At 51.2% G+C, this 16,822-nt stretch overlaps 2 protein-coding genes across 6 annotated transcripts in view; both read right to left on the bottom strand.

The window, feature by feature from the left end:
- QPRT (quinolinate phosphoribosyltransferase) overlaps positions 1–10,624 on the bottom strand; it is a 28,943-nt gene extending 18,319 nt beyond the window's left edge. The window contains exons 1-2 of one of the 4 annotated variants that reach the window (XM_063699609.1): positions 9,676–10,624; positions 1,213–1,303 (exon numbers count right to left, since the gene is read on the bottom strand). In XM_063699609.1, the coding sequence (XP_063555679.1) occupies positions 1,213–1,303; positions 9,676–9,843 (259 nt within the window). In that variant the 5' untranslated portion in view covers positions 9,844–10,624. Of the gene's footprint in view, positions 1–1,212; positions 1,384–9,675 lie in introns of those variants that run through there. The other 3 variants (XM_019012681.4, XM_063699610.1, XM_019012678.4) reach the window with 3 other exon arrangements.
- Positions 10,625–12,562: 1,938 nt separating this feature from the next.
- The window catches only part of SPN (sialophorin), a 29,519-nt gene continuing 25,259 nt past the window's right edge, over positions 12,563–16,822 (bottom strand). For both annotated transcript variants that reach the window (XM_004057438.5, XM_055365753.2), the window contains exon 2: positions 12,563–16,795. In XM_004057438.5, coding sequence (XP_004057486.2) covers positions 15,562–16,795 — 1,234 coding nt within the window. In that variant the 3' untranslated portion in view covers positions 12,563–15,561. The remainder of the gene's footprint in view (positions 16,796–16,822) is intronic.

Genomic DNA, 16,822 nt, shown 5'->3' with positions numbered 1-16,822 from the left:
CCCCAGGCCAGTGAACATGACCTGCTCTGCGGCTTTACACAGAATGCTCTGGGCTGAAACACTTCCTTGAAGCATTGGAATGTGACCAGACATCCTGGCTCCTTGTAAAACCCACTCCCACCAGCTGCAGCCCAATAAGTTAAAGATTATCTTATATCTTAGTTGGCCTGGCACGGTGGCTAACACCTGTAATCCCAGCACTTTGGGAGGCAGAGACGGGCGGATCACGAGGTTGGGAGATCGAGACCATCCTGGCTAACATGGTGAAACCCCGTCTCTACTAAAAATACAAAAAATTAGCCAGGCGTGGCGGCGGGCGCCTGTAGTCCCAGCTACTCGGGGGGCTGAGGCAGGAGAATGGCATGAACCCAGGAGGCGGAGCTTGCAGTGAGCTGAGATCACGCCACTGCACTCCAGCCTGGGAGAAAGCGAAACTCCGTCTCAAAAACAAAACAAAAAAAAAGATTATCTTAGTAGTTAGACATATGCTTTGAGCTTAAAGGAAATTCACATAAACCACCACGGCTATACATCTTTCAAATGACGCACACACCCCCACCTTCACCGTTTCACCCCGTACCATCTGCTTCTTAGATCAAAAGATTGTACTCAATAAATTGTCAGGCAACCAGGGCTCTGCAGCCTTCACTTTAGCAACTGGCCCCCTGGGCCTGCTTTAAATCTTAACTTGTCTTTTCTCATTCCTTTGTTGCCACCAGACTTCATGGTTGGGGGTTGGGACTGATCACCCCAACAGTTTGCATACAGCTCCGTCCAGGCAGGGAATCACGGGACTCAAGCCCCCTCCCCCACCCAGCTGCAGAAGGAACAGGACTTTGTCTCTGCTTCTCCCGAGCTACCAGCGAGAGCAGAAGTCCATGCTGCTCCCCCAACCAGCCTCCCACTTCCGGCCCCCACTGCCCCCAGGAGACGCCACCTCCTCCAGGCCACCCTGCCCTTTTCTAGGGCTTAAGCCCCTTCCTTCCCCAGAGCTCCTTGGGGACTCAACACAGGAGAAAGAAGAGTGAGAAGGGGCCTCTGGGGGTTGAGCAAGGCTGCAGGGACATGGGGTAGGTAAGGGAGTCGATGGCGGGACCAGAGGAGAGATGACTCCAGAGGAGGCAACAAGGGGCTGAGACAAGCCAGGGTGGGGGCAGGGGTAGGCAGTGGGGGGATGGGTGCAGGGACATGGCAGAGAGAGTGTCCCTTTACCTTCAGCGTCCATGGTGACTTGCAGCTGTCTGGGCTGGTGTGTTGGCTGCTCAGGACCAAGGCTCCCAGAGGCCCCAGGCTGGGGGTGGGACTGTGGAGGGAGGGAGGGCCCATCAAGCTGTCAGCCAGCCCTTCCCAGGCTCCCCAAGCCTCCTTCCTGTCCTCTGCCAGGCCTGCAGATTCCTCAGCAGGCCCCGAAAGTCAGAGGAGGGGCTCTGATGGGGAACTCGGAAGCCCTGCCCCAGCCAGTGAAGGAGCCCGAGGCCCTGTTCTCACCCCACACCCAGCCCTCCTGGCCCTAACCCAGGGTCCAAGGCTGTGAATGTAAGCATGTGCTCCCTGGTGAGGGCAGGCAGGCATTTTGGATGGTGTGCTGGGAAAATCATGGGCCCTGGACCTGGGTTCAAATCCTAACTCCATCCTTTTTTATTTCAAGTACCTTTTTACCTTTTTCTGTGCCTCAGTTTCCTTAGCTTTAAAATGGCATAACAGGGCCGGGCACAGGAGCTCACGCCTGTAATCCCAGCACTTTGGGAGGCAGAGGCAGGTTGATCACCTGAGGTCAGGAGTTTGAGACCAGCCTGGCCAACATGGCGAAACCCCATCTCTACTAAAAATACAAAAATTAGCCGGGCATGGTGGCGGCCGCCTGTAATCCCAGCTGCTCAGGAGGCTGAGGCATGAGACTCACTTGAACCCCGGAGGTGGAGGTTGCAGTGAGTCGAGATCATGCCACTGCACTCCAGCCTGGGTGACAGAGTGAGACTCTGTCTCAAGATAAATAAATAAATCTATTAATTAATTTAAAAAACGGCATAACAGGCCGGATGCAGTGGTTCACGACTGTAATCCCAGCACTTTCGGAGGCTGAGGCAGGCAGATCACGAGGTCAGGAGATCGAGACCATCCCGGCTAACATGGTGAAACCCCGTCTCTACTAAAAAAACAAAAAATTAGCCGGGTGTGGTGGCGGGCGCCTGTAGTCCCAGCTACTCGGGAGGCTGAGGCAGGAGAATGGTGTGAACCCGGGAGGTGGAGCTTGCAGTGAGCCAAGATCATGCCACTGTACTCCTGGGCGACAGAGCCAGACTCTGTCTCAAAAAACAAAACAAAACAAAAAAAACCGGCATAACAGGCTGGGCACAGCGACTCATGCCTGTAATCCCTGTGCTTTGGGAGGCCAAGGCAGGAGAATCGCTTGAGGCCAGGAGTTTGAGACCAGTGTGGGCATCATAGAGACATACAGAGATCCCATCTCTCCCAAAAACAGAAAAAAGAAAAAGAAATTAGCTAAGTACAGTGGTGCACACCTGTAGGCTGTGATGGGAGGATCACTTGAGCCCAGGAGTTCAAAGCTGCAGTGAGCCGTGATCGTACCACTGCAGTCCAGCCTGAGTGACAGAGAGAGACCCTGTCTCTAAAGAAAAAAAAAAATGTAATGGCGTAACATCTACCTCATGAGTCCAACTGAGAATCAATGAGAAAACTCTGCAAATGAAACAGAGTAGGAACTCACCTAATATCCATTCCATTCCCTTCCCTCTTTCCAAGGAACTTTAAGGGCACAGACAGCTTAGAGCCCAGCTTCTGAACCAGAAAGTGGGGAAACCACCCAGTCACTGGGACTGGGACTTCAGGCAAGTTCCTGTCCAAGAACTGCCAGGGCCTTCCTTTCTTCCTTTTTTGTTTTTTTTGATGGAGTTTCGCTCTTGTTGCCGAGGCTGGAGCGCAATGGCGTGATCTCGACTCACTGCAACCTCTGCTTCCCGGGGTCAAGCGATTCTCCTGCCTCAGCCTCCCGAATAGCTGGGATTACAGGCATGTGCCACCACACCCGGCTAATTTTGTATTTTTTTCAGTAGAGACGGGGTTTCTCCATGTTGGTCAGGCTAGTCTTGAGCTCCCGACCTCAGGTGATCCACCCGCCTCTGCCTCCCAAAGAGCTGGGATTACAAGCATGAGCCACCGCGCCCAGCCCAGGGCCTTCCTTTCTTCATTGGAAACCCTTCTTGCTACAGTTGCTCACAGGGACTGCTAGTCGCTAAATTCACTTGCATCTTCCCAGCCTTCTCCCTTTGCTTTCTCTGCCGCACCTGACTGCTGGGACTGGGGCTGGGGTGACGGATCGAGACACCCAAGGCACAAAATTTAGGGAGGCCTCACCCTCCAGCTCACTTTTTTTTTTTTTTTTTGAGACAGGGTCTTGCTCTGTCACCCAGGCTGGAGTGCAGTGGCACAATCTTGGCCCACTACAACCTCCACGCCCCAGGCTCAAGTGATCCTCCTACCTCAGCCTCCTGAGTAGCTGGAACTACAGGCGTCTGCCACCATGCCCAGCTAATTTGTGTATTTTTAGTAGAGACGGGGTTTCACCGTGTTGGCCAGGCTGGAGTTGGGCTCGCTTATCACCCCAGCACCTTGCTGGCCTTGATTCAGTCCTGGGCCTGTTTCTGAGGCTGCAGTGAGCTATGCAGTGAGCTTTTTTTTTCTTTAGAGACAGGATCTCCAAATGTCATTTTTCTCCTGGTTAATTTTTTTTTTTTTTTTTTTTTGGATACAGGGTTTTGCTCTGTCACTCAGGCTTAAGTGGAGTGCAGTGGCCCAATCATAGCTCACTGCAGCCTCAAACTCCTGGCCCCAAGCCTCCTGAGTTGCTGGGGCTGTATGTGCTTGCCTCCACCCTAGGCTAATTTTTTATTTTTATTTTTTGTACAGATAGGATCTTGCTATGCTGCCCAGGCTGGTCTCAAACTCCTGGCTTCAGATGATCCTCTTAAAGGCTCTTTTCTATCTTTTGCAGGTGCTTCTTCCTACATCCAACCCTCAGATTTTGGTGTTGCTTCAGTGTGGCAGAGACTGTTTCCCTTTTCCTTCTGGGTACCCTACTAAACTACATTTCCCAGCTTCCTCTGCACTGAGGCAGTCTTGTTCTGGCCAATGGAGTGTGAGCAAAAGATATTTCCAGACCTGACCCTAGAAGTCTTCACAGGATCCTATTCTGCCTCTCCCCTCCCATTAGCTGGTCAAAAGCAGACCACTCCAAGGCCCTAGGAGGATGACAGAGCCACTAGATGGAAGGAGACTGGGTCCCGGAATAACGTTGTGAAAGGTCATGCTCCAAATGTCAGGAATTGACTGTCATAAGAAGGAAAAAACTTCTTTTGAGTTATACCACTGAGATGTGGGGGCACTGTTTCTTACAGCAGTTAGCCTGCCCTGACTATTACACTCAGATTCTCTCTACAGCTCTCTTCTCAATCTACCCAGTGAATGATATAATTTATGTATCTATCTATCTGTATCACTATTTATTTATTTATTTATTTTTATTTTTATTTTTTGAGAGGGAGTCTCACTCTGTCACCCAGGCTGGAATCCAGTGGCACAATCTCGGCTAACTGCAACCTCCGCCTCCCGGGTTCAAGTGATTCTCCTGCCTTAGCCTCCCAAGTAGCTGGGATTACAGGCGCATGCCACCATGCCCAGCTAGTTTTTGTTATTTTTGGTAGAGATGGGGTTTCGCCATGTTGTTCAGGCTGGTCTCGAACTCCTGACCTCAAGTGATACACCCACCCTAGCCTCCCAAAGTGCTGGGATTACAGCCTTGAGCCACTGCATCCAGCCAACTCTTAAATCTATATCTTCTATCCTGAGTTCCCTCTCAAGCTCCAGGCCTCTATTCTGTTTTTGTTTTTGTTTTTGAAACAGGGTCTCACTGTGTCACCCAGGCTAGCGTGCATTGGCATGATCACAGCACAAAGCAGCCTCAACCTATAGGGCTGAAGTGGTTCTCCTGCCTCACTCTCCTGAGTAGCTGGGACTACAGGTGAATGCCACCACGCCCATCGAGCTTTTTTATTTTTAATAGGGACAGGGTTTCGCCATGTTTAAAGGCTGAAGCAATTCTCCTGCCTCGGCCTCCCAAAGTGCTGGGATTACAGGTGTGAGCCACTGCACTTGGCCAATAAATCTATTTCAAACCCAACCTCTTTCACCTTCCAGACTGCCACTGTATCCAGCGTGGACTAGAATAATATTATCATTTCACACTTCCTCAGAACATCCTCCTGGATGACCAGGTCAACTCAAAGGACAGGACTGGGCCAGGCACTGTGGCTTGTGCCTGTAATCCCAACAGTTTGGGAGGCTGAGGCAGGAGGATCACTTGAGGCCAGGAGTTTGAGACCAGCCTGGGCAACAGAAATTTGTTTATGAAAATAAACAAATAAGGCCAGGCACGGTGGCTCATACCTGTAATCCCAGCACTTTGGAAGACCAAGGCAGGCAGATCACTTGAGGTCGCGAGTTCGAGACCAGCCTGGCCAACATGTTGAAACCTCGTCTCTACTAAAAATAGAAAATTAGCCGGGCGTGGTGGCGCGCATGCCTGTAATCCCAGCTACCTGGGAGGCTGAGACAGGAGAATTGCTTGAACCTGGGAGGCAGAGGTTGCAATGAGCCAAGATCGCACCACTGCACTACAGCCTGGGTGTCAGAAGCAAGACTCTGTCTCAAAAATAAATAAATAAATAAAACTATTCTTTGTGCATGAATTTATTCATCCCTCCATTCAGGAAACATATACTAGGTAGCTACCGCATGCTGGGCCCTGGGCTCTGGAAACACAAAGAGGACACGTGGCCTTGGAGGGGCTCACACACTGGTGATGAGTGACACCCTCACATCACTACAGCCGGGTTATTCATGCTGTCGCAAGGGGCGCTGCAGGAGTGGAGAAGGAACACAAAGTCTGCGTGGGGTGGGGCAGCGACGGCAGCTGCACAGAGCCCGTGACAGTTGAGCTGAATCTTAATGGTTGAGGAAGAGTTGGCGGGAAGTCAAGGCATTTATTGTGAGCCAGCGTGGGGAGGGCTGGCTTCAGGCCAAGCTCAGGCAACTCGGGGGAGTCGGCGGTTCTCTCCAAGGTCAACGCAGAGCCTGTACGGCTTGCCTGGGACCCTGGTTCAGCTGGGCTGGTGATGGTGCAGTGGGGCAGGCAGGCTCTGAGCTCCAGACTGGGCTGAGCACACAGGCACCTGCTTGCAGCTCATTTTTGGGAGCAAGTTGATTGTCTCCAAAATAACCTGAGTTTCCATTGTCTAATGGCCCTGCCCCAAACCTCCCAGAACTAGGTGGTCACCACTGGGTGGGCTCCTTAGCCTAAATAGCCTTTTAAGTTTCGAAGATTTTCTCTCTACTTTTGTTTGGGTCTGCTTTTGTTACTACTTTGGGAATTTAGAAACTTTTGATTATATTCTTCTCTCTCTCTCTTTTTTTTTTTTTTTTTTTGGAAGACAGGGTCTCACTCTATTGCTCAGACTAGAGTGCAGTGGCAGTGGCACAATCATAGCTCACTGCAGCCTCGACCTCCCTGGTTCAAGCTGTCCTCCCACATCAGCCTCCCAAGTAGCTGGGACTACAGGTGTGCATCACCAGGCCCAGCTAATTTTTTTCTTTTTTTGAGAGACGGGGTCTCGCTATGTTGGCCAGACTGGTCTCGAACTCCTGCGGTTAAGCAATCCTCTCACCTCAGCTTCCCAAAGTGCTGGGATTACAGGTGTGAGCCACTGCGACCTGTGTTGTTTTGTTGATAGTGTTGTGTGATCTGTCTCCTGCCACACGAGTCTGAGCTTGGTGGCTCAGAGATGGGGTCTGTTTCTGTTCTGTTCCCTCTGCCCAAGGGCTGAGGGCTCAGAGCTCACAGGAGTCACCTCTACCCGCAGCCCTCAGGTAGCCCGTCCTCCCTTCCCCGGCTTCCCCTTCCCACTTGAACATGGTCAAGGGTCAGAAATGGGGATGCAGGCCAGGTGCGGTGGCTCACGCCTGTAATCCCAGCACTTTGAGAGGCTGAGGCAGGAGGATCACTTGAGCCCAGCAGTTCAAGATCAGCCTAGGCAACACGGTGAGAACCCATCTGTACAAAAAATACAAAAATTAGCTGGGTGCCGTGGCGTATGCCTGTAGTCCCAGCTACTTGGGAGGCTGAGGGGGAAGGATCACTTGAGCCCAGGAGGCGGAGGTTGCAATGGGCCGAGATCGCACCATTGCACTCCAGCGTCAGCGACAGAGGAAGACCTTGTCAGAAAGAAAGAAAGAAAGAAAGAGAGAGAGAGAGAGAGAGGGAGGGAGGGAGGGAGGAAGGAAGGAGAGGAAAAGTGGGTGGAAATGTACATTTTCAGAAATGGAATGTCCTTAGAACCATATATTAGGGCCCATTTCCTGTCTGCAAAAGTGAACTCCATTCGCAGATTTCTCAAGACCTTCCCAATCCAAATCTCGCCATCTGGATTTTTCACTTTGAATGACAAGGCTTTATTTGTAAACATGATCTTAATGTGTACTTTTGAGGAAAAAAAAAGGAAACATTTTAAAGTATAAGATGAAATATAATACAGTGCGTGTGTGTGTGTGTGTGAATTCTGTTATTTAAGACTGCTGGCCGGGCGCAGTGGCTCATGCCTGTAATCCCAACACTTTGGGAGGGTGAGGCAGGTGAATCACCTGAGGTCAGGAGTTCAAGACCAGCCTGGCCAACATTGTGAAACCCCGTCTCTACCAAAAATACAAAAATTAGCTGGGCATGGTGGCATGTGCTTGTAGTCCCAGCTACTGGGGAGGCTGAAACAGGATAATCACTTGAACCCGGGAGGTGGAGCCGAGATCACGCTACTGCACTCTAGCCTGGGGAACAGAGCAAGACTTTGACTCAAAAAAACAAAAAAAAGAAAAAAAGGAAAATCTTCAATGTGCTGATAATTAACTTTTGCAAAACAGGAAAAAATGTTATTTTACTGTCTGGAAAAAATAAATATTTTGAACATGTTAAACTACCCTTCTTCACCCCTCACCTCCAAATAAAGTGTGTGGCATATTTAGGGAGCAACAGGAATTTGATGGGGCTGGATAGCACAGACTGTCTGTACCAAGGGCTGACCAGGCAGGGGTGGTCAGAGGAGAGATAGGGCCAGGTCCCGAGGGGCTTATATGCCACGCTAAGGAAGGAGGGTTCCACCCTGACAGCCTTGGGGATAGAGGAATATCACCTAGACAGAGCAGCGTTTTATTTTATTTTTAAATTTTATTATTATTATATTTTATATATTATATATATAATATAATATATTATATAATATATATTATATATTATATATTATATTTAGAGACAGGGTGCCACGCAGGCTGGAGTGCAGTGGTGTGATCATGACTCACTGCAGTCTGGACCTCTTGGGCTCAAGTGATCTTCCTACCTCATCCTCCTGAGTAGCTGGAACTACAGGTGTGTGCCATGATGCCCAGCTATTTTTTTTTTCCTTTTTTTTTTTTTTTTTTTGAGACGGAGTCTCATTCTGTCACCCAGGCTGGAGTGCAACGGCGCGATCTTGGCTCACTGCAACCTCCATCTCCCGGGTACCAACAATTCCCCCGCCTCAGCCTCCCGAGTAGCTGGGACTACAGGTGCACACCACCACGCCCGGCTAATTTTTGTACTTTCAGTAGAGATGGGGTTTCACCATATTGGCCAGGCTGGTCTCGAACTCCTGACCTCAGATGATTGGCCCACCTCAGCCTCTCAAAGTGTTGGGATTACAGGCGTGAGCCACTGTGCCCAGCCCATAGTGACCTTTTAGAAGGGTCCCTGGGACCATCACTAGCAGAGAGCGGAAGGAAATCAAAGGGGAAGTGTCAATAGGATCCCGGTGAGGTGCGATGAGGACTGAAGAGAAGGAAGGGATGCAAGGGTCGGTGGAAGAAGAGCCAGGGACTTGGCACCTGGAGAGCAGGAATGGGGAAAGAGTGGAGCTGCACGGTGGTCCTAAGGCGTTTTGCCTGGGCCACCAGAACGATGCTACTCACCACTCTGGGGACTAGAAGAGAGGAGAAGAGCAGACTTAGGTGTGTTGATTTCACCACTACTTCCAGAATGCAATTCAAACTCTCAGCAGAGCACTATGGCTCACGCAGAGCACTGTGGCTCACGCCTGTAATCCCAGCACTTTGGGAGGCCGAGGCAGGTGGATCACGAGGTCAGGAGATCGAGACCATCCTGGCTAACATGGTGAAACCCTGTCTCTACTAAAAATACAAAAAAATTAGCCAGGCGTGGTGGCGGGCGCGTGTGGTTCCAGCTACTCAGGAGGCTGAGGCAGGAGAATGGCATGAACCCGTGCCACTGCACTCCAGCCTGGGTGACAGGGTGAGACTCCGTCTCAAAAAACAAAAACAAAAACAAAAGCAAACCTCAGAACTCAATTCAAACTCTTGAACTTTTCATAGCACGGCTCCAACCTCCACTTGCAGCCTCATCCCCTACCACTCTCCTCAAACCAGACACCCCCAGGCCACCCCCTTGAACACCTTTTTGACCACTATTTTTTCATATTGTAAAAGTAACAGATATTTATTGTATGAAATTCGGAAAATACAGAAGAGCATAAACAAAATAAAAATCACACATAAACTCACCACTTTGGAGATCAGCATGGAAAACATTTGCGATGGGTCCTTTGTTTCCCTATAAGTGCATATATGGTTGGGAATTTTTATTACAAAACTAAAATCATATGTATTACAGAGGAGTAACTTGCTTTTTTCCCCACTTAACATTATATTGCTGGTATTTTCCAAAGTCATTACATAATTTTCAAAAACATGATTTTTAGTGACTATAAGTTCAATAAGCCATTTACAATTATTTTCATAACTAATATATTTAATCTTATACCATATTTTATATTTTCTTTTTTTAAATTTTTTTCCAAGACGGAGTCTTGCTCTGTCGCCCAGACTAGAGTGCAATGACACGATCTCGGCTCACTGCAACCTCTGCCTCCCGGTTTCAAGCAATTCTTCTGCCTCAGACCCCCAAGTAGCTGGGATTACGGGGGCATGCCACCACGCCTGGCTAATTTTTGTATTTTTAGTAGAGACAGGGTTTCACCATGTTGGCCAGGCTGGTTTCAAACTGGCCTCATGATCTGACTGCCTCGGCCTCCCAAAGTGCTGGGATTACAGGTGTGAGCCACCACGCCTGGCCATTTTCTTTCTTTTGAGACAGAGTCTCGCACTATTGCCCAGGCTGGAGTGCAGTGGCATGATCACAGCTCACTATAGCCTCAAACTCCTGGGCTCAAGCAATCTTCCCTGCCTTAGCCTCTTGAGTAGCTGGTACCACAGGCACACACCACTACACCTGGCTAATTTTTCATATTTCAAATTTTTTGTAGAGATAGGGGTCTATGTTGCCCAGGCTGGACTCCAACTCCTAACCTCAGGTGATCTGCCCGCCTCAGCCTCCTATAGTGCCACCGCATAGCCACTGCACCCAACTATTTTCTTACTGTTCCTTGCTCTATCTCCTTTTTTTTTTTGAGATGGAGTTTTTTACTTGTCGCCCAGGCTGGAGTGCAATGGCGTGATCTCGGCTCACTGCAACCTCCACCTCCTGGGTTCAAGGGATTCTCCTGCCTCAGCCTCCCAAGTAGCTGGGATTACAGGTGCCCGCCACCATGCCCAGCTAATTTTTTGTATTTTGAGACAGGGTTTCACCATGTTGGTCAGGCTGGTCTTGAACTCCTGACCTCAGGTGATCCACCTGCCTCGGCTTCCCAAAGTGCTGGGATTACAGACGTTGAGCCACCACGCCCGGCCTGCTCTATCTCCTTTTTTTGTTTTCCTTTTTAGTCTTAAAATATCCACTGCTTCTTTTGCTTTGCTTTTTCCTCCAGAAAATTAAAAGACATCTATTGTCGGGCACGGTGGCTCACGCACGTAATCCCAGCACTTTGGGAGGCCGAGGCATACGGATCAGCAGAGGTCGGGAGTTCAAGACCAGCTTGACCAACATGGTGAAACCCTATCTCTACTAAAAATACAAAATTATCCGGGTTTGGTGGTGCATGCCTGTAATCCCAGCTACCTGGGAGGCTGAGGCAGGAGAATCGTTTGAACCCAGGAGGCGGAGGTTCTGGTGAGCCGAGATCAGGCCATTGCACTCCAGCCTGGGTAACAAGAGTGAAAACTCCATCTCAAAAAAAAAAAAAAAAGACATCTATTTCACGTTTGTTCAAAAAAGACTCTATATTGAACTGCTCCACTTTAAAATATATATATATAAATGTTTACTTTTTGTAGACACGGGGTCTCACTATGTTGCCCAGGCTGGTCTCAAACTCCTGGCTTCAAGCAGTCCTCCTGCCTCAGCTTCTCAAGTAGCTGGTACTACAGGCACGCACCACCACGCCTGGCTAATTTTTTGTGTTTTTGTAGAGACAGGGTCTTTCTATGTTACCCAGGCTGGTCTTGAACTCCTAGCCTCAAGCAATCCTCCCTGCTCTGCCTCCCAAAGTGCTGGGATTACAGGCATGAGCCACTGCGCTGGATCTGCTCCACGTTTTTTTTTTTAATTATGCATTTCCACCTGCTATCTCCTCTGCTGGGAATGCCTTTTCCTTTTCCCAGCTTTGCAAAATCCTTCCCAGCCTTCAAATATCTGAGGCAAGCCTGGGCACAGTAGCTCACACCTATAATCCCAGTATTTGGGGAAGCTTAGGTGGGAGGACCACTTGAGCCCAGGAGTTTGAGACCAGCCTGGGCAACACAGCAAGACCCTGTCTGTACAAATTAAAAATTAAAAAAAAAATTAGCTGGGCATGTTGGTGCACATCTGTGATCGCAGCTACTTGGGAGGCCCAGGAGGTTGAGGCTGTGGTGAGCTGTGATTGCACCACTGCCCTCTAGTCTGGGTGACAGAATGAGACCTCATCTCAAAAGAAAGAATCTCTGAGGCGTCATCTCCATTCATTCATTCATTCATTCAAATGCATATTCATGGAGGATCTGCAACATGCCAGGCACAGCAGCCACCAGGAATGAAGCAGTGGCTGATGCCTATAGTCCCAGCATTTTGGGAGGCTGAGGCAGGTGGATCTCTTGTGCCCGGGAGTTTGAGACCAGCCGGGACAACATGGTGAAACCCCATCTCTACAAAAAATACAAAAATTAGCCAGATGTGGTGGTGCTCATATGTAGAAAACAATAAAAATAATTTTTAAAGAAAGGAATCAAGCAGTGGATATAACAAAGGCCACGACACACTCTCAGGTGAAGCCTTCCAACTTTTCCCCAGGGCAATGCGAGCCCTTCTGCTCAGCCACTGGAATCTCTTCCTCAAAGTCTCCCTTGCCGCAGTACACATGCATGGGAGAACATGCATGCACACACACATGCGCACACACACAGACATGTGCACACACACGCGCACACATACACACACAGGCACATGCACGCACACACATGCACACATACACACATACTCATGTGCACACACACATGGCTTGGTAGGCTTCACCTGAGAGTTATGAATGCACCATTTTCCTTGGTGCATTCATAACACTGTGCCTCTCTTTTATTTTTTTTTATTTTTATTTTTTGAGACAGTCTCACTTTGTCACCCAGCCTGGAGTACAGTGGCACGATCCCGGCTCACTGCAACCTCTGACTCCAGGGTTCAAGCAATTCTCTGGCCTCAGCCTCCTAAGTAGCTGGGATTACAGGAGCACACCACCATGCCTGGCTAACTTTTGTATTTTTAGTAGAAACGGGGTTTCATCATATTGGCCAGGCTGGTCTCAAACTCCTGACCTCATGATCTGCCCGCCTTGGCCTCCCAAAGTGCTGAGATTACAGGCGTGAGCCACCGCACCCGGCCTGTGCCTCTCTTTTAACACTTATATTTTGATATTTTCTGGATTGTGAAAGCCCTGTTGGGTGCCTTCCTTACCCGTACTACCTCTTTTTTTCAGGATTCGCCCAGGACCTGACTAAAACCAGTCCTGGCTTAGAAAACAACCATATCTGTCAAAGGAAAGGGAGGTGGAGCTGAGGACAGCGACGTTCCGTGACAGTATTTTCTAAACCTGATATGGGGGCACTTATTTTAACAACTCTAAGACAACAGTGTCTCTAAGGGATTTTGGACATGGCCTCTGTCATTCTGCAGCTGCAGTGAGTCCAAATAGCAATCAGAAAAGGCCACCAGATGCAGCCCAGTGGGTGCCCAGCCTGGCTGGTAGAAGCTGGTTCCATCCCAGTTCAGCTCTTCCCACCCACTAAGCAAGCCCCTTCCTGCTCCCTCCCTCCGTCTCCTCTCCCACTGCATGAGCCCATCCCCCACCTGACCCTTTCCCCCACCTCCTGCCCAGGCCACAGAGCAGGGCTGTCACACTCACATGCCTCCCCTGTCTTTTTTTGCAGGTCAACCTGTCTGCTCTCAGCCACCGCAAGCTCTAACTCAACAACTTCCTCTTTGAAAATTTCCTCTTTGTCCTCGGGAAATACCAACTGCCCTGGCCCATGTGTGCTCCTGGGCTGTAGCCTGGGCTGGTCTCAAAGGCAGCACCATTGAGTTCTCCCCTCTCCACCCAGGCCCCACAGGGGAAGTCCCTGGCTCCAGGCCCCTCCTTCACTCACTCTCACTGGTTCCTTTTGGAGGATGGAAGGGGCTCAGCCCCTGGGATGGAAGAGGAGACACAGACAAACTAAACCTGGAAACGTGCAGTGGGGAAGCGCCAGCAAGACCAGTCCCCGCGACCAGGGCAAACCCCTCTCCCCCTGCCTCTGTTCGCAGGAGAGTGCGCACGTGTGTGTGTGTGTGTGTGTGTGTGTGTGTGTGTGTGTGTGCACGAGAGAGAGAGAGAGAGAGAGAGAGAGAGAGAGAGAGAGAGAGAGAGAGAGAGAGAGAGAGAGAGGGCGAGAGAGAGAGAGGGCGAGGGCGAGAGCGAGCACATGCATGTGTACTGCAGAAATGGAGACTTCAAGGAAGGGATTACCACGGCTGAGCTGAAGAACTCACATTTGGGTCACACATACGATCTTTCTATGAAGCCTGGCTTTCTTTTTCTTTTCTTTTTTGAGACAGGGTCTCACTCTGTTGCCCAGGCTGAAGTGCAGTGGTGCAATCACAGCTCACTTCAGACTCGAACTCCTGGGCTCAAGCGATCCTCCTGCCTCAACTTTCCAAAGTGCTGGGATTAAAGGCACCAGCCACTGTGCTCACCCTGGCATTCTGTATGGGGCTACAGACAGAGTTAGATTTTCTGCTATGTCCACCCCATCAGAGCAAAGATGACACGCATGTTCTCAGCAGTCCCTGTGTCCCCCATGCCCAGGTTGACCCTCTTCAGTCTCTGCACCACTTCCCACCCCCACACCGTCTGTACCCACAACTACCCCTCCCAAGCATCGCCAAATCCTCAGCTCTTGCACACAAACCACACCCACGAGTGGACGCACGCAGGCACTGGGGTTTCTGAGAACTACACCCAGCCAGAAACTCGGAGGAGAAACCGTGAGGCCTCTGGCTGCCTCTGTCCATGGCTGGGGAGAGTGTGGTGGTGTGGGCCAGGGCCAGCCTAGAGTCCATGTGCCCTGGGAAAGATCACAGGCCCGCCTGAGAGCATGGGCCGGTGGCCCCACCCAGCCACGCTCCAGGCCGGCCTGGGGTGCCCAGAGCTAAAGGTGGTTGCGGGCTGCCCAGGTTCCACAGCCCTTGCAGCTACAGGGCAAGGGTGCTTTACAAAGTTAATCCTAGGAGGGAGTTTGCTGGGTTCTCTTGTCCTTCTTCCCAGACTCTGGTCAACCCAGGGTGGGTTCTGGGGGAAAAGGAGAATTGTCAAAGAAATCACAGGTCAGATAAGTTTGGCCGATGGAGACTCAGCAGCCGTTTCCAGGAACAAGAAAGAGGGGGAAATGGTGATGGAGATAAATAGGGGTGGATGAGGAGGGTTTATTCATTCAGTCCACAGACGTTGAGAGGTGCCAGCCCTGCCCTGCCCAGGTGCTAGTTGTGGGTGCTGGGTGAGGATGCCAGCAGGAAATCCAGGGCTGAGAAGCCTGATGAGGATTCAGAGTGAAGAGGTGGGTGAGGAGGCAAGGCGCAGAGGCTCATGTCTGTAATCTCAGCACTTTGGGAGGCTGAGGCAGGTGGATCACCTGAGGTCAGGAGTTTGAGACCAGCCTAGCCAACATGGTGAAACCCCATCTCTACCAAAAATACAAAAAAGCAGCTGGGCATGGTGGTGGGTGCCTGTAATCTCAGTTACTCGGGAAGCTGAGGCAGGAGAATCGCCTGAACTTAGGAGGCAGAGGTTGCAGTGAACTGAGATCATGCATTGCACTCCAGCCTGGGCGACAAAGCGAAACTCTGTCTCAAAAGAAAAAAAAAAAGGAGATTCGGGTGAGGATCAGGGTGCCGGGTGGAAACATGGGAGCGAGGGGGCAGTGGGATGGTGAGAGGGAAGGTGCTGGAGGCTGGCTGAGATTCCGGCCTCCAGCCTCACTATTCACCGACACTTAAGGGGCAGCCCCGTCTCCCCCTTCGGGCTCATCAGGAGCTGGGGCGTCCACAGCCCCATCCTCACTGGCCACCAGTGGTTCCTCCTCCCCTTTGAGGCTGGGGCCTGACCCAGACTTCAGCTCCTCCATCGCCAGGGAGCCCTGGCGAGACTTCCGTCTGCCAAAGAAAGTGGTGAGCGTGGGCCGCCGGCTAGACCCCTCCCCATCGGGGAACCCAGAGCCCTTGTCGCCCCCGGACCCTCCCACGGTCACTGTCACGGCCCCCTCCTCAGGGACCTGGGCTGGCCCAGCCCAGGCGTCCACCACCCCGTTACGCTTGCCGCCTCTGCTCAGCACGAGGGCCCCAGTCCGCCGCTTCTGCCGCCGGCGCCACAGCAGGAGCAGAGCCACAAGGACTATGACCGCCAGCAGGGCCACAAGCACGGCCACTGGCAGCATGCCTCGTGAGTTCTCATCTGGGTTCCGGAAGGGCACAGTGCTTGCGTTGGTGGAGGTCGTTGGAGTCATCATTGTGGATTTTACGCTAGAGACCTGGGGTCCACTGGCCCCGCTGGAGGGCTCCAGAGAGCCAGTTGTCATGGTAACAGGGGGTCCAGTGGTCCCAGTGGAGGTCTCCAGAGAGTCAGTTGCCATGGTAACAGGGGGTCCAGAGGTGCCTTTGGAAGTCTCCAGAGAGACAGTTGCCATGGTAAGAGGGGGTCCAGAGGTGCCTCTGGAGGTCTCCAGAGAGCTAGCTGCCGTGGTAACAGGGGCTCCACTGGTCCTACTGGAGGTTTCTGGAGAGTTCGTTGTTATGGTTCCACCTGTCACGGTGTGGGATCCTAGAGAGTTTGCTGTTATGGGAACAGCAGGATGACTGGTTGCATGAGGGGTTTCCTGGGGCACTGATGACGTCTTGATGGAAACTTCCTGGTAGGTTGTTGGCTCAGGTAAAGGGGAACCAGTGCTGGCACCAATGGAAGTCCAAAGAGGGGATCCCTCATTGATGGAAGTTGAGGGAGGTAGGGCTGAGGTCTGGTCCCCAGTGCTGTCGGCCTTAGGGTCACTTGTTATTGAAGTGGTGTACATCTTTGAGCTCAGGGGCTCGCTAGTAGAGACCAAAGGCTCTCCAGAGGTGGGTGTCTGCACTGCTGTCGTGCTCCCCAGAGCATCTGGGCTTACCACCAGCACCCCAAGGAGGAGGAGAAGCGTGGCCATTTCCAGGCAAACAGGCAGGAGCAAGAGCTGGGACCTGCAGGTGGGCAGCCGGAGAAGCAGA

This window comes from Gorilla gorilla, chromosome 18 (assembly GCF_029281585.2).
Source record: "Gorilla gorilla gorilla isolate KB3781 chromosome 18, NHGRI_mGorGor1-v2.1_pri, whole genome shotgun sequence".
In the NCBI taxonomy this organism is placed as follows: Eukaryota; Metazoa; Chordata; class Mammalia; order Primates; family Hominidae; genus Gorilla; species Gorilla gorilla.
The sequence above is the reverse complement of the archived record's forward strand: the minus strand, read 5'-3'. Positions and strand labels throughout refer to the sequence as shown.